The 16,856-nt window shown below is 31.6% G+C and overlaps 1 protein-coding gene across 1 annotated transcript; it reads left to right on the plus strand.

Moving 5' to 3' along the window:
• Window positions 1-1,260: 1,260 nt before the first annotated feature.
• Window positions 1,261-5,714, plus strand: LOC112527615 (U-box domain-containing protein 35-like). Its single transcript, XM_025138357.1, has 9 exons — window positions 1,261-1,474; window positions 1,678-1,763; window positions 2,117-2,238; window positions 2,356-2,623; window positions 2,698-2,768; window positions 3,311-3,539; window positions 3,926-4,027; window positions 4,121-4,528; window positions 5,007-5,714. Exons 1-9 carry the CDS (start codon window positions 1,261-1,263, stop codon window positions 5,712-5,714), a joined length of 2,208 nt encoding a protein of 735 aa, XP_024994125.1.
• Window positions 5,715-16,856: the final 11,142 nt, after the last annotated feature.

Consider the following 16,856-nt stretch of genomic DNA (forward strand, 5'->3'; position numbering starts at 1 on the left):
GGGAGGTAATCATGCATTTATAGCTCCATTTGGAAGGATTAGGGCAATATTATTAAGACATTAACAAGTTAATTTGTTGATAATGATTTGTAATTCATTTGCTTGCTATCTATCATCTTGAAATCAAATCACTTGGCAGTTAGATTTTAGTTTGTACATTTACTCTTAGAGTTTTGAACTTGTCTTGAAGAGATCTCCAATTTGCTTGTACTGATTCAACTGCGTTGTAGAGATCATAGAGTCGGCCGGATAATAGGTTGAGTACATTCCCTAGCCAAAGCAAATGACTGTCGCATTGTTTTTCCGTTAGTTTTTGAACGCGGTGGTGCACCAAACACCAATACGAGATGTGGAATAAACTCCCAAAATTTTTGGGTCCAATTAGACATGTTTTAGTCTTAGCCCAATTGTACATGTTCATATAATGCTTTAGGCTTATCAGTGTTAGAAGAATGACTATATATGAAGTGGATTATATATGTTAAATTGTCATTTTTAAACTTCTTTGTTGTTTTAGTTTGTAAGACTTTCACTGTGATGAACTACTTTGTCCCGTTCATCATTGATAGGTGCACAAGTTTGACGAACACTGTTTCATACTCTTACATGTTTTTTTCATTTTTCTTTCTGACAACTCTATGCTTGGTCAAAGAAAGCATTAAAATCGTTGTTTAGGAGTTTTGAACGAAACATTGAGGACTTCAATAGAATGAAAGACGCACCATATTCCAGGCTTTATTAGTCTCAACTACTAAGTAGTATGGTTGGCAGGTTGCTTGCTAACAATCCTTCCAGGATAAAACAAACTCACCAATATATAACAAGTAAACGAGTTCAAGATTTTCTATTTGAAGACTTAGAAGTTTTAATATTAAAGATGAAAGAAAACAGTTAATCAGAAAGATGGATCAATTTGTATTTTATGCATAATGTACCATACGACAATTCATGAATCTGAGTATAATTAGCAAAAACTATATTTAGACCATCCACTGATTTTTTGAGTCAAAGAATCGATTGCCAATTTATTATATCAAAGAATCCATTGCTATATTTAGACAACTTGTATCAAAACATCATCCACCAATTTTTTTCAAGTCAAAGAATCCATTGCTAAAACTAAAGAAAAAACAAAAACCACAAAGATTTAACCAGAAATAAAGAGAAGGTATGAATTCCAATAGAGAGAGAGGGGGAGGACCATGGAAATGGTCTTCTGCAAGATCCACATAGAAGAAGAACAAGAAGAAAAACTTGAGAATGTGGCTTTCTAAGAGTAGCAGTAACTTTGGCCACAGCGTTAGCGCTGGAAATGGGTTGCCTAAGTGCAAGGGAAATTCCATTGTGGCAATAGCAATAGACAAGGATAAAAACAGCCAACACGCTCTCAAGTGGGTTGTTGAACAACTTATCAACCGTGGTCAATCCGTCGTCCTCATCCATGTCCATAAAATTTCTGCAACAGGCAACTCCTGTCCCCCTTTTGCTTTCTACAATTATTTATGTATACAATAAATATGTATTCGAACATGAAGATTGAGGGATTCTTGATTGAATCCATTGTGATATCAGAAATTTTCAATAATTTTTTTTTATCCAAGATTTTATTGAAAAATGATGAAATTGCAGACAGAAATAAAACATGAGGTTGATAAAGTGTTGTGGATGCAGGGGGAGGGCCTGATGCTGCAAACAAGCTACAAAATGAGAAGCAAATCAGAGACTTGTTCCTCTCTTTCCATTGTTTCTGTACGCGTAAACAAGTATGCACCTTTTCACCTATATTTTTTTCTTCTTCCAAACATGCATATACATAAGAACCTCCCCTCTCATACGAGCGCTAATGCACCGGATCCCACCTGAACTCCATAATTAAGCATGTTTGGGCGAGCATAGTACAGCGACGGTTGACCCCCCTATGAAGTCCTCGTGTTGGTGGTGGAAGTGACGATTGGATAAAGATCCCATGTGCTATTAATTTTGATTGAAAACTTGTTTTTCTCCGAGAAAAACATCTTATTTTTTGGGTTGTCACGAGAGTTTGTACCATCACTTCAAGCTCTCTTTATCCTGTTTTCACATCCATTGTGTGACTTCTGTGTTTTTCTGGTTGTAGGTACAATGCATTGACGTTGTACTTGAAGATACCAACGTACCAAAAGCTTTGGCAGAATATGCTTCTCAGAACGGAATAGAGTATCTGGTGCTAGGCGCGTCATCGCGGCATGGTTTCATCAGGTGCCTTCTTCTGAAGAATTATTAGCTAAAAGTCTAATTTCCAGTTGCTAACATTTTAGCATAAATTTATGTTTTGACTAATTGATTATTTGTTTGTCAAATGTTCCCTGATGGAAGATTTAAGACTTCTGATGTTCCTAGCCATGTAATGAAGGTGGCCCCGGATTTCTGCACTATTTATGTCATCTCCAAAGGAAAGATTTCTAGTGCAAAGAAATCTTTACGGCCTGCCCCATTTGTTTCTCCGTTGATTGAGCAAATCCAAGAGCAATCTAACACCCCCACCACCGCCATCCCCACCCCCACCACCAAGACCAACAATAACAACAGCTTTGCATCACTTGCACCTAGAAAGAACAGTTTTCAGTTTAGAGGTCTGTCATGTGTTATCTATTGAATCACAATTTATTTTTCTGAATCTGTTTTCTGTTGCTATTTTGGCTTGCACCTGACATGGAGAACCTGTTGGCAGCTCCAGAAAAGCCACCAGAGAAGCCTCGTCCAGTGCCTGATGAACTTGAATCGTTCATGTAAGTTTGAACAGGTGATGAAAGTACATTATGCACTACAACAGAATCGGCTTTATAGGACCCCAAACATGTCTAATTGTCATAATAGACTATTTTATAGGACTTTAGTTTATAGGAACAAAAAAATGTGCGTCTTATGTAAAGGTGTTATAATATGTTGATGGAACGCCCAACAAGTATTTTTAGGACACTTCTCAAATAAAGTATCAATTTAGTTTTTTTATATGACATTATTTGAAAAAGTTTCTTATAAAGACATGTCATATAAAAAGATGTGTTCATAACACACTTCTAAAAGATGTCGTATAAGAAAGGCAATAGGGCAATAGGGCAATAGAGCAATAGAACATTGCCCTAAAAAACTTGTTAGGATGCCAAAATACTTTCTAACATCTTACTGTAACACTTTTGTATATGGCGCACGATTTTTGATCCTATAAAGCACGGCATTTAGACATATTTGGCTATAAAGCCGATTTTGTTGTAGTGATGGAAGTGATGAAGGTCTAAGAACTATTACTTAACTGATAAAAAAATACCAGATCGCCATTTACTAGACCCGGAAGAGCAGCAAATGCAAAGCTCATGTCGCTTGGGGATCTCCCAGAATCAGACACTGATATATCATTTGTAAGTTCTGGAAGGCCAAGCATTGATCGCGTGCCTGCTGCTTTCTACAATGACATGGACTTGGGCTCACCTTCATGCTTTTCAACCAGTTCAGATTACAATTCCAGTTCTCCCCACTTGAGATCTTCATCACAAAATGTGGTAAACAATACCATCTCACAAATCTAAAATTAACTCACTTCAGATAGATTTCACCGGATTATCCTAGTCCGAGTCAGGATCATTTCAGAAATTTTCATTTTTATGAGAATATGAGAAAAGGTGAAGGTACATTTATACAGTGTGAAGGTCTGTGTATATCATTTTACACCCTTCACACGATATAATGTAACCTTCCAATACATGGTTGAAGGTCACATGAAGGTTACAACATTTATACAATATAAATAAATGTACACTCATCGTTTCTCAACTTCTCACGAAAAGGGGTTGTCCCCATTGGAATCCAACCCATCCTAGTCTTCTTACATTCTGTAGCACAAATTTGCAGCATGTATTACAAGCAATAAAACTTGAATTCATTACAGGATGAGGGTGACATGGAAATGAAAAGGTTAAAGATGGAACTCATGAAGAGAATGGATTTATATAGTATAGCCTGCAAAGAAGCAGTTACAGCAAGAGAGAAGGTGGTTTAGAAAGCAATGGAGTCTTTTGTTGTTGATTATTTCACGATTCCTTTTAGTATAGAAATGAGTAATAATATGAGATCATCCCAACAGGCAGGAGAACTCCACCAGTGGCAAATGGAAGAACAACATAGATTGGAGGAAGAAGCCAGGGTGATTGCAGAGAAAGAAAAAGCCAAGGGCCAGGCAGACATGGAGAAAGCAGAAGCCGCTAGAAGAATCGCTGAATTGGAATCCCAGAAAAGAGTAGCTGCTGAAATGCAAGCATTTAGTACACATGTCAACAAGGAAGATTTGGCCAGTGTGCCAGATAACCAATTTAAGTACAGAAGATATACAATTGAAGAGATCGAAGAGGCTACAGAGTTTTTTGCACAATCTAGAAAGATCGGCGAAGGTGGTTATGGTCCTGTGTTTAGAGGCAGTCTCAATCATACCCCTGTTGCGATTAAGGTCTTACGTCCAGACGCTGCACAAGGAAGGTCACAGTTTCAGCAAGAGGTAACAACACCAATAATTTCACCAAACAACAACAAAATTGGCTTTATAGGATGCCAAATATGTCTAAATGTCTTAATAAGACTTCAAGTTTTTATATGATCAAACGATTGCACGTTCTATATAAAGGTGTTACAATAAGTTGATAGGATACTTTTGAACATTCTAACAAGTTTTTTAGGATAGTAATCCATGACATGATTTGAGAAAGTGTTATGACACTTTATTTCAAATCGTCTTAAAAACATGTTAGAACGGCTAAAAACGAGCCATCAACTTATTGTAACACTTTTACATGGAACACTCGATTGTTTGGTCATATAAATTGTTTGATCATATAAACTTAAGTCCTATAAAACAGTCTATTATGACATGTAGACATATTTGACATCCTATAAAGCGGATTTTGTCTATAATAAGCCGGATGTTTTTCCATAATTTGTTAACAAGTTGAATTATGCTGTTTATTGGTTCATGATAGGTGGAAGTATTAAGTTGCATGCGGCATCCAAATATGGTACTACTCCTCGGAGCCTGCCCAGAATACGGGTGCTTGGTCTATGAATACATGGCTAATGGTAGCTTAGAAGATCGCCTACACAGAAGAGGAAACACCCCACCGTTGTCATGGCAAATCAGATTCAAGATTGCATCAGAGATCGCCACTGGAATCTTGTTTCTCCATCAGACCAAGCCAGAACCAATAGTTCATCGTGACCTGAAGCCCGGCAACATTCTTCTAGACCAAAACTTCGTGAGCAAGATAAGTGATGTTGGTCTAGCCAGGCTGCTCCCTCCTTCAGTAACCGAAGACATCACTCAGTACCGTATGACATCAACGGCTGGGACCTTTTGCTATATCGATCCGGAGTATCAGCAAACCGGGATGCTTAGGGTTAAGTCCGATGTTTACTCTTTAGGGATCATGTTATTGCAGCTGATTACAGCCAAACCGGCTATGGGTTTGAGTCATCATGTTGAGAACGCTATTGACGATGGAACCTTTGGTGAGATGCTGGACCCATCGGTGCCTGACTGGCCTCAAGACGAAGCTCTGGGGTTTGCAAAACTAGCATTGCAATGCGCTGAGCTAAGGCGGAAAGACAGACCGGATCTTGGCAAGGTGGTTTTGCCAGAGCTTGTTAGATTGAGAGATCTCGGTGAGGAGAGCATTGCCGCTGCAAGCTGAACGCCAATGGGGTAAAAACCACCCGATCTTTTGGTTAAATGACCTTCTGTAAAGGTTCTTTTAAAATCCTTTACTTATAGGTTTGAAAATGTCAAATTTTGTACATAAAAACCTATCAGCAAAGTAGGTACCGATGATATCTCTGGTTTCCATTGGTTCAGACAGGCAAGCTAGTAAATTAATTTAATTGCATATCAATTTCTTTAAGCAAAAATTAACTGTCAAACTAAGATCTTTATATACGTAGACCAATTGGACCGAACAAATCATAGTCAAAAGCTCAGAAAAAAGCCCGGGCCAAGCCTGAAGGACTGATTCAACCGGACAAATGGTTAAGGATGGGTCTGATCTGGGGTGGTAATGAGTCAGGTTGGGTTGAGTTTGGATTTAAATCTATTTATTAAACAGGTTGAAAATCTTAACCCAATCCAACCTGCTATCTAAATGGGTTGAAATTTTTCAACCAACCCAACTTGTTACCTAAATGGGTTGACAGTGGGCTGACATGTTTATGATTTTTTTAACCCAATATGTTAAATAAAATGTTGAATCTGGGTTAACCCATTTATTTTTAAAATTTTAAACAATAAAAAGGACTAGACTATTTTTTTTTAATAAAACATAGTACAACCACAAATACAAACAAATTGTTCAAAGTTTGAATAAAACACAACCGCAACAAATATATTGTTCAAAATAAATTGGACAATTTTAAATTATAAGTAACTCGGCTTCCACTTTCATCAATCCCAAGTTCACTCTCGGTATTACTTTCCTCTTGATCCTCTATCTTCTCTTGAAGAGTTGGATTGGACTTTGGAGGCAATAATAGAGTAATAGACTAAAGTGTTTTCTTAGGATTTCATGATGATTAATGGAGAAGATTGGAATTTGGACTTTCATTTCACGACGGTAAGAGTTTTAATTAAGATAAAAACAAAATTAAAAATTAGAGTACTAGATATAATATTAAGAATAAAATAAAATTATATAATATTTTAAATGGGTTAGAAACAAGTTGAAAACAGGTCGAAAAATTCAACTTAACTCAACCTATTTATTTAAATGAGTTAAACGGGTTGACCTATTTATTTAAATGGGTTGAAAATCTCAACTCAACATGCTAATACTGGGTTGGGTTGAGATTAGATTAACGGGTTGAGTCATTTTTTGCCACCCCTAGCCTGATCCCTCCAATGACCGGTCTTTGCTTTTTGATGATTGAATCGGTTATTGTGCATTTCTAGAGAAAAGAAAGTGATTGGATTGGGTGATTGTGAGTAGAACATTGAAAAATAGATTAATAAAAACCATCTTGTTTCAACTTTTTTCATGAAAATCGTATAATTTTGGACTTTTGGTGGTGACTTGGTCATACCAACCACAAAGGAGTTTGAACGATTTATCGAGACATTTATACAACATGACAAACACATTATAAAAGTAGTATATTTCAAACATGTTTAACATTTGATCAGTGAGGAATTATGGAGCCCATGACAATCATTTTCGAGGTCTGATTTTGACTTCCCTTGAATTTTCAAGATTTTGACTTTCCTCGAATTTTCAAGATTTTTATATTATTTCAGGTTTAATATAAATCATGTGATGACTTTTAAAAATCTTTCCATTTTTCAAGTCGATCCAATCCATTCGTTCGTAGAGTTATTTACTTGATCGTAGACATTTATGGAACACCTCTAACATAGGGACAAATAGTCAATTTTGAAAGAATTTATCGTCAACCTCTTTCATATATGAATCTATCTGATTCAGAAGGGAAAAACTTGTACCAGTATCTCGATTTCAATTCAAACATGGGTTTGATTCACACTCCATGTTCTAAGAAATATTTACCATCTGAAAAGAGGAAAAACATAGTCTTTGTCTAAAGAAATGCGTTGAAAAAAGGTAGATGTATAGAACTTTTCAACGAGATAGTGCTTATCCAACTCTCTCAAAATGGAATCTATTCCAAACATATATGCCATGGTTCTTTACTTCGACATGGAATATCATACACTAGATCAAGTATCAAGAAATAGATAGAGCTTAACTGTAATGTTTGATCATCCTTTCGTATCATCATCTGGCAACAAAATTAAGACACTAAACCACAAGGGTGATGCCTGATTGGTTTGAGCTTGGCCTCCAAAGGTCAAAAGTGTCTGGAGGTCCCAAGGTTCAAAATCAATGAGGAATAAAAATCCCCTTATAGCCATGAAAGTTCAAATGCAATGACTCCAGGTACCCGCAAAACATGTGACCGTCCTAGAATTTGTCAGCTTACATAGCGGGTTGGATATTCAGGTTCACCTTCTAATAAATTAGCATGAAAGTATATATAATTAGCCAAATTATATGAAGCATGGACAGAATACTATATATATTATGGTCCCTAGTGTAAATAAATGCTAATTTAAATCTTCTTATGTTAATTACCTAACAAATTATTGAAAAAATAGCTTCAATTAGACGAATAAAATCGTAATAACCCCTAATGAAAACGATCTGATATTCAAGACGAAGCTGCTTGAAAACACAATTGTTTAAATGGGTAGGGACCCACATAGGTATTCAATATCAGTTTTTATTAGAGAATGATATGGTTGGAAATAACATTAAAATCCAGTTGTCTAAGATGTAACATGATACCCTAAGTGCGAGAGTTCAGCCACTTCAAAGACATAACTGACCTCTCATAAATGATATTTAAGAATTAAAGAAACCATGTTGATATTAAAACCCTGATTAAAGAGGATTTAAACTGATACAATATACGACTTTTAGTTCTTTTTACAGTTGCGGTTAATATCTAGTTTAAATAAAAACACACTTTGTTTTCTGTTTCTATTTTGGGATACTTGTTTTCAAAGCTTTATTTCAAAGACTCGACTGTTTTTTTCAAGACGAAGTTGCTTGAAAACGCAATTGCTTAGATGGATAGGGACCCGTATGGATATTCAAGATCAGTTGTACATTCCTACCGAACTAATATTATTTAATTGTTATTTTTCAGTTTAACATGTTTTTTACATTTGTTGTTTCAATCAACTATTTCTTGATAATTCATGTGTTTGTTTCTAAGAAATTGTGTTTTATAATAACTATGATTTATTTTTATAAAAAATTACTCACTTGAATTAATATTTGAGAAGTGTTATCAAAATTGTGTAATATAATGTGAAATAAAATTATAAATTTTTACTATTTTTATATTTTAATAAAATTTTAGAAATACAACAAAAGGAATTTATAAAATATTAGATATATATTAAAAATCTAAAAAACTAATATATAAATAGTAGTAATCAAAATAATCTATACTATATTATAAAACATTTGACAAAAACTATTAAAAACCATTTTGTATACATAAAGTTTCGTGCTTGAATTCGTGTAACTAACTGCAGATAAACATTTCATTTTAAATATAAAAAATCTAAAATATAATTAGAATAATTAACGTATTCTAACATAATACTTGACTATTATATTTATAAAAAATTATATTATTAAATCAAAATTAAAATATTTCGTTATTATTTATTAAACCTAAATTAAATTATAATAAAAAAATTGAATTAAAGAAATTACACAACAAAACAAGAACTTTTAAATAGTTAATTTGATACTAATTTCGATATATATTTTTCAAAAAAATTAAGATATCTTCAAATTTATTCAAAAATAAAAACATTATCATTTTTCTCAAACCCACATAAAAACCCGTATTCTAACATCGATAAAAGACAAAATAAAACAAAACATTAAAATAAAAATATATCTCGTTACATTACACAAATACCCTTCTATTAATTAGTAAATTTAAATAACTTCAACAAGTCTCTTGATAAACTTTCTTCTTACTTGAAAGGCGTGCATTGGTGATTATAAATGTAATTTTTATTTTCATCCTACTTTAATATCACTATTTTTTATTATTATTTATATATTAAATAATTAAAATGTTCTGAATTTAACTCAAAAGAAGTGGATCATCATCTCCTTTTACAAGAATGATAGATTTGAGGAAAACAAAGTATTGAAGTTAGGGTCACTCCCCATCTTATCAAACCTACCATTTTTATCAAAAGTTAGTATTTGTCTTTTTATTGATACTAGACCATCTTTACAACATTTTTTTTAATTAAAATATTAATATTAATATTTGAATTTTAAAAAAAAAATTCAATTCAATTCCAATAATTTTATAAATTAATATTTGTTACGGACTAGGTCCCTTGCTCTAACTCCAGTAATTGCTGCTCCGTTAAGTGAAGGGTAACTACTGTCTTTTTACTTTTAACATCCTCCCTGTCATCCTAGGAAATATACATATATTAATATAACTTACATATACAGGTATACACAAATAGGCTCCCAACCCAAGAACATGCATAGAGGCGTCTTCCTCGTTCTGTCTTTCCTTAACTTCGACCAACCTCATCGCGCTTATACGCAAAGACCAACTCTGACAACCTGCTTCTTCTCCCGTCTTTGGTCCCCTCCCTCCTCCCCTATTAGCGGTTACTCACCACAACCCTTCTTCCTCCCCCATACAGTGCTTATCTTCTCGTAGTAACAATATTAAGACACAGAAGATAACAATTCGTTGTATCTAGCCCCATCCCTTATTTTTGGCTCAAAACCATGAACTCCGATTCAAACACCCATTTCTCCACCTGAAACCCTAAGTTGACACCTTTTTTATGGTTGCCATGAAAATCGATTAATGATAATGGAATCCAAGCTAAATCTGAATCTCTTGTGAAATCGATCGATTAATCGGAGTCTGTTGCGATCGTTGGCTGTTAATTTGGATTTAAGGAGCATCTCCATTTCTTATGCTATGTTCTCTTCCACCTCTGTGGCTCTGGATCTTCTTTCCCCCCAAATCCCATATAGAAATTAGAAGTTCCATCCAAATGAGTGGACGAGAAGGTTGTTGTGAATGATAAATCTCAGCTTCTCGCACTCAGCACTCTTTTCCATCACCACCCACTGAAGCATTAGTACACACCACTTTTTCTCCACCGACATATCTCCATTTCATATTCGTCTGAGCATTGGAGAATGAAAAATAGTGGTGGCATAGAGAAACAAAGAACATAAAGATAAAAATTTATTTGTTTAATTTATGGAGGTTCTTCATTCATGAAAAAACACAAATTTAATGATGTTACGGTTTAAATTAATATGATTTTTGGTACTGAACCATTGATATCTGAATTTGTTTTACTCTGTGGTTGTTTTCTGTTGTATCATCAGTAGAGTGAGGCCGGAGACCAAGGAAAATGCCAAAAAATTTAGGGAGGTTTTTTGTGTTTATATTATATATACTTTATAGAAGAAAATGAGAAAAAATAGAATGGACAAAAATGCCCCTAACTTAATGGGGTCAATATAACAGAGTTAGGTCACCTGATCCATAATAAAAGTGAAACCATAGTGACGATACTTGTAATTATTTCGTTTGAGGGACGTGATCCATAATTTTCACTTAACGAGAGGGATGAAATTTGTAATTTACTCTTATATTTAAAAATAAATATTGAAAGTATCTATATTATATTATAAAGCATTTGACAAAAACTTTTGAAAACCATTTTTTATGCTTGAAGTATTGTTTATTAATGCATATTACTTAAAATTCTAGGTTACAAACAAACTATGCGTAAGTACAACTTATTAAAACTTCATGTTTGAATTCGTGTAACTAACTGCAGATAGTTATAGTGAAATACAAGATAAACATTTCATTTTAAATATAAAAAATCTAAAATATAATTAGAATAATCATTGAGTTCAACAGAATACTTAATTATTATCATTATAAAAAATTATATATTATTAAATCAAAATTAAATTCCTTTGTTACTAAACCTAAATTAAATTATAATTAAAAAATTGAGTTAAAAAAATTACACCAAAACACAATAACTTTTAAAAAGATTAATTTGATACCGATATATATATATATATATATATATATTCAAAATTCTATGGTATTTTCAAAGTTATATTTTATTCAAAAAAAACATTATCATTTTCTAAAAACCATATAAAACCGTATTATATCGACATAAAAAGAAATAAAATGAAACACTGAAATCAATACGTGTCTCGATACATTACACGAGTACCTTTCTAGTATATTTAAAAGGGAAATTGTCAAAATTAACTATTTTGGTACAAGATTTGCCATTTAAAAATTAGTTGCCACATAATTTTGTTTTTTGTGTAAACTTCGATTTTCATCCATGTTATTTGTTATTTATAACTATTTTCGTCCATGATCTTTAAAATTGGTTTTTTAATCGTTGTGGTTTCCATTTAATTTCATTTTTTTAATCTCTCGAACTAACTTTATCAAGTCAAGCTCATTTAACACACACGTAGTTTTCTACTAAAAAGGTAAAATACATTCCTTAAAAAGTATTACACGTGTCTTTTTTTATTCAAAAATAAAAATAATAATTTTTAAAATAAAAATTTAGAACCCATCCTGATCCCACACACCCGTCTGCATCCCACTTCTTCGGTTTTTCTTTTTCCCTAAGACTATACCCATATAATACCGATTTCGGTCAACTTTCTCTCACATCCTTTTCCTTCGAAAATCTTCTCCAGATGTGTGGTGAAAAAAAAAAGAATAATATTTAAAACCCATCTCACAAAAACGACATTGGACCATATTATATACTTGCTTTGTAGTTCATTTTATAAGTCTAAAGATGTGAAAAATAACAGACAATCGGAATAATAGGTCTCTAGAAAAAATTCATCCTAATTGGAATCATATATAGGTTAGAGTCATGGTGGAAAAGAAGAACCAAAGAAGTGGGCTCGAGAGGGTCAATGAGGTGGGTTCTAATTTTTTAATTAAGATTTCATTTTTAAAATTTTATTATTCCCATTTTTGAGAAAAAGACACATGGAATAATTTTTAATACAACATTTAAAATATATGTATTAAAGGACCAAAATGATTAGGACTTAACAAACGTATTTAACAGAGTTAATTCTAAAGACGAAAAACGAAACAAAATAGAAACCACAATGATTGAAAAAGCAAATTTTAAAGACCAGGGACAAAAGTAATTATAAGTAGCAAATTATAGAGACATAAATCGTAATTTAGGGGTCGTTTACTAAACGCTTACCCAGTACGTACTTACCAGATGAACATGGCAAGGGCCAAGAATCTTACCCGGTAAGAGCGATAATAATGATGGAGAGTCTTACCCGGTAAGTGAGGGTGACGACTCTTACAAGGTAAATTGTTGTATAGGATATGCTTTGATGTATTACAATTTTACTCAATAAAATAAATTATAGTGTTGACTTCTAATGTTAAACACTTACTGGGTAAGTATTTAAGTAAACGGCATCTTACTCTTTACTTTTCCAATAAATCAAGTTCTAGAAAATTTGTTATCACAAAAGTCAAATTAAAAAAAAATATTAAAAGTTGTAGAAATTTGTTATGTTTTTATTTATTTTTTTAATTTAAAATCATATAAATCAAAAGAAGTAAGTAACAGAAAATGAATCACTTCCTTTTTCTAAAAGGTGTTTCAACACTTTCTTTTCTTGAATTATGTTATGACAGGTTAAAGTTAATTAATTTTTATAATATTTTAAATGAGTTTATTTAAACAAAACGTGTATGTAATTTTTATTAAAAGCAAAAATTGAATTTTTTTTAGAAAAATGATTTTTGTTTTTTTTAATGAAAATTTGGGATATTATTATAAAAACTAGTTATAAGATATAAAATAATTATAAATAAAAAATGTATTAATATTTTATTTTGAAAAGCATAACAAAATTAGAAATTGAAATTTGTATTAATATTTTATATTTTAAAAAAGGAAAACCAAAAAAAAAAAAAAAAAGATATTTTTAACACATTATTGGTCCTTAGAGTTTGTCAAAATTTAGATTTGGTTTCTAAAATAAATTATTTATATTAATGGTCCTTAAATTTTTAATTTCGTAACTTGAGGACCCTGGAATTAACATCGTCGGTTAACAATTGTTAAGAGAAATAAATCAGTCTTTAGACAAATTACAGGGACCAAAAATGTAACCGACTCTAACATTAACTATGAATCAAGTATTTTTTTTAATAAAAAATATTTATTAAAAATATTTTGAGTACGATTAACAAAAAGTATAATTTATTATTATATAAATTTAGTTATTGTAGCTTCTTCACTATTATTTGATAATTTAATTTAATAACCTCTCACAATATTTTGAATTTTAAAACATGATTATCTTTTTCATGAAAAAAAATAGAGTTAAATATGAATTTGGTCCATGCGGTTTATATAAATTAACGAGTAAGGCCCCTAAAGTTGTTAACAAGGGACGTCACTATAGTTTCATTTTTATAACGGATATGGTCATTCATCTAACTCAATCAGTTAAGTTTCCGTCAGTGAGGGACATTTTTGTCTATTTATCTTCTTCTTTTCTTAACTACAATTTTCAATAACAAACTTAGTCCCTCATACTAATTTTACTTTTGTAACATATTTGATCCTTCATACTACTTTTACATTACTTTTGTTACTAACAGGAACTTAACTAAATGAGTTAAAGGAAGAACCATATCCGTTATAAAAATGAAACTATAAGGACGTCTCTTGTTAATAATTTTCTTTCAGAGACCCTACTCGATAATTTATGTAAACCACATGGACCAAATTTGTATTTAACTCTAAAAAATATTTGCCCTAATGAACACACCTTAATAAATAACTATCTCACATTAACTATATTTTAATAAAGAAATTTGTTTAAAAAAGATGTGAATCACAATTAATTATAGAGCGGTTTAGACTTTTGGTCCCTATGGTTTATTCAAAGACCGATTTATCCATCCTAACAATTGTTAACTGACGGTGTTAACCTTAAAGACCTTGAGTGTTGTGGAGTTGAAAAGTTAGGTGCCATTCGTGTAAATAGTTTATTGTAGGGACCAACTGCAAAATTTGAAGAAATTAGAGGGACCACCAGTGTAATTAAGTCTTTTATCAATGTCAGTATTATTTAGAAAAAGGTAATCATATATTATAATAATTATAAAAAGCCAACGTACCACCGACGGCAGAGGGTCCCACTGGAATACAATAATGGTCCTTTTATTTTATTTTTGGAAAAAACCACAAGACAATGACAAGCTGACAACTTTTTTTTAACTTTGGGTATTTTGTACGGATTAAATACATTTAACGTATTTTTTTTACCTTTTTACCATGTTTTAACACACACACATATATACATATGACATTAAGGATTCAAAATAAGATAATAAGTAAACAATAATATATGATTTTATATTTGATTACAAAATACGGTCAACATAAAAGTGAGCAGACGATCAAAATCGTATGAATTATATGTGATTTTATACATGATGTTAGAGTAAAGTCACATTTTCATCGTTTCGTGTTTTCTTATTTAGTTATTTTTCTCGTATAAATCAGATTCTCTCTCTCTATTTACTTATATATATATATATATATATTATATTATAAAGCATCTGACAAAAACTTTTARAAACCGTTTTTTATGCATGAAGTACTGTTTATTGATGCATATTACTTAAAATTCAAAATTACAAGTAAATTGTGCGTACGTACAACTTATTAGAGCTCATTGTTTGAATTCGTGTAACTAACTGCGGATAAACATAACCAGATAGAGGATAAACATCTCATTTTAAAATATAAAAAATTTAAAATATAATTAAGATAATTATTGAATTCTAATAAAATAATTAATTATTATTTTTATAAAAAATTAAATTATTAAACCGAATATAAATTAATTTGTTTTTTAATTAATTATAATAAAAATTTGAATCAAATAAATTACATAAAAACGAGAACTTATAGTTAGTTTAATACTAATATCACTTATTTTTTTCAAAATTTTTTGATATATTCAAATTTATATTTCATTCAAAAATAAAAACATTTTCTTTTCTCAAAACCACATAGCATCATAATATTGATAGACCCAAAATATAAAATGAAACATTAAAATCAAGATGTATTTCGCTGCATTGCGCGAGTACCCTTCTATTATATATATTATATGTATACACACACACACACACACACATATATATATATATATATATATATATATATAGGGTTGGGTTCACGTGAGACCAGTCTGTTTTCGTGAGACCCGTGAGACCATATTTTTACACGTAACCTTCACAGCAAAAACACTGTGAAGGTTTTAAAAAGTCACCTTCACAGCATTTTGCTGTGAAGTTTCAAGTGTAAAATGTTGGTCTCACGGGTCTCACGAAAACAGGCTGGTCTTACATGATCCCAAGTCTATATATATATATATGAACAAATAGACAAAAATATGATAAAAAAACATGAAAATAGTCAAAATAAATGTTTCACATATGATTACGGAATACAATCAACGTAAAGGGGTGAGTGGACCACTTGGCCCAACAAACTTTTGTAGCGTGAATCACATGCGAATTTGCATGTGATCCTAGTGTAAAATCTCATGTAATTTAATTGTTTTTGTGTTCTATTATTTTGTCACTGTTATCATTTGAACCCAAATCTCTATGTCTATATATGAAGGATTAGTTTCACAAGAAAACTACAAAAAGTGAAAAACTGAGTAACAGTCTAATAATCATTCATCTAGACAGTATGACATGTGCATACAAGTAATTTGTAAGCAATTTGTTCGGTATGCATAAAACCGAGAAACAACTTCAGTTCTTGTATGCATATGTGCATACCATCCAAAATAAATAGTTACCAGAGTGTTTATCAAATTTACATTTTTAGGGGGTTTTCTCTTGAACCTCCCTCCTCCCCTTTTAGGGGGAGCGTTCAAATAAAAACCACTCAATTTGTAAAAACGTGAAAACCTTATTCAACCAATCATAATTTTTCATTTTGTTCATTTTTTTCTAATTATGAGAGGTTGATTAACCATTTTTATTGTGAAGGGTGTTAATCATGAATATTATCATCTTCATTATTTTAATTTTAGATAAATACATGAAACTGTTTCATTAAAATTTCATTAAGTAGTATATGAAACAATTTCATAACCATATATGAAACAACTTCATCAAAAAAA

Source organism: Cynara cardunculus (assembly GCF_001531365.2).
Source record: "Cynara cardunculus var. scolymus isolate 2C chromosome LG 1, CcrdV1, whole genome shotgun sequence".
NCBI lineage: Eukaryota > Viridiplantae > Streptophyta > Magnoliopsida > Asterales > Asteraceae > Cynara > Cynara cardunculus.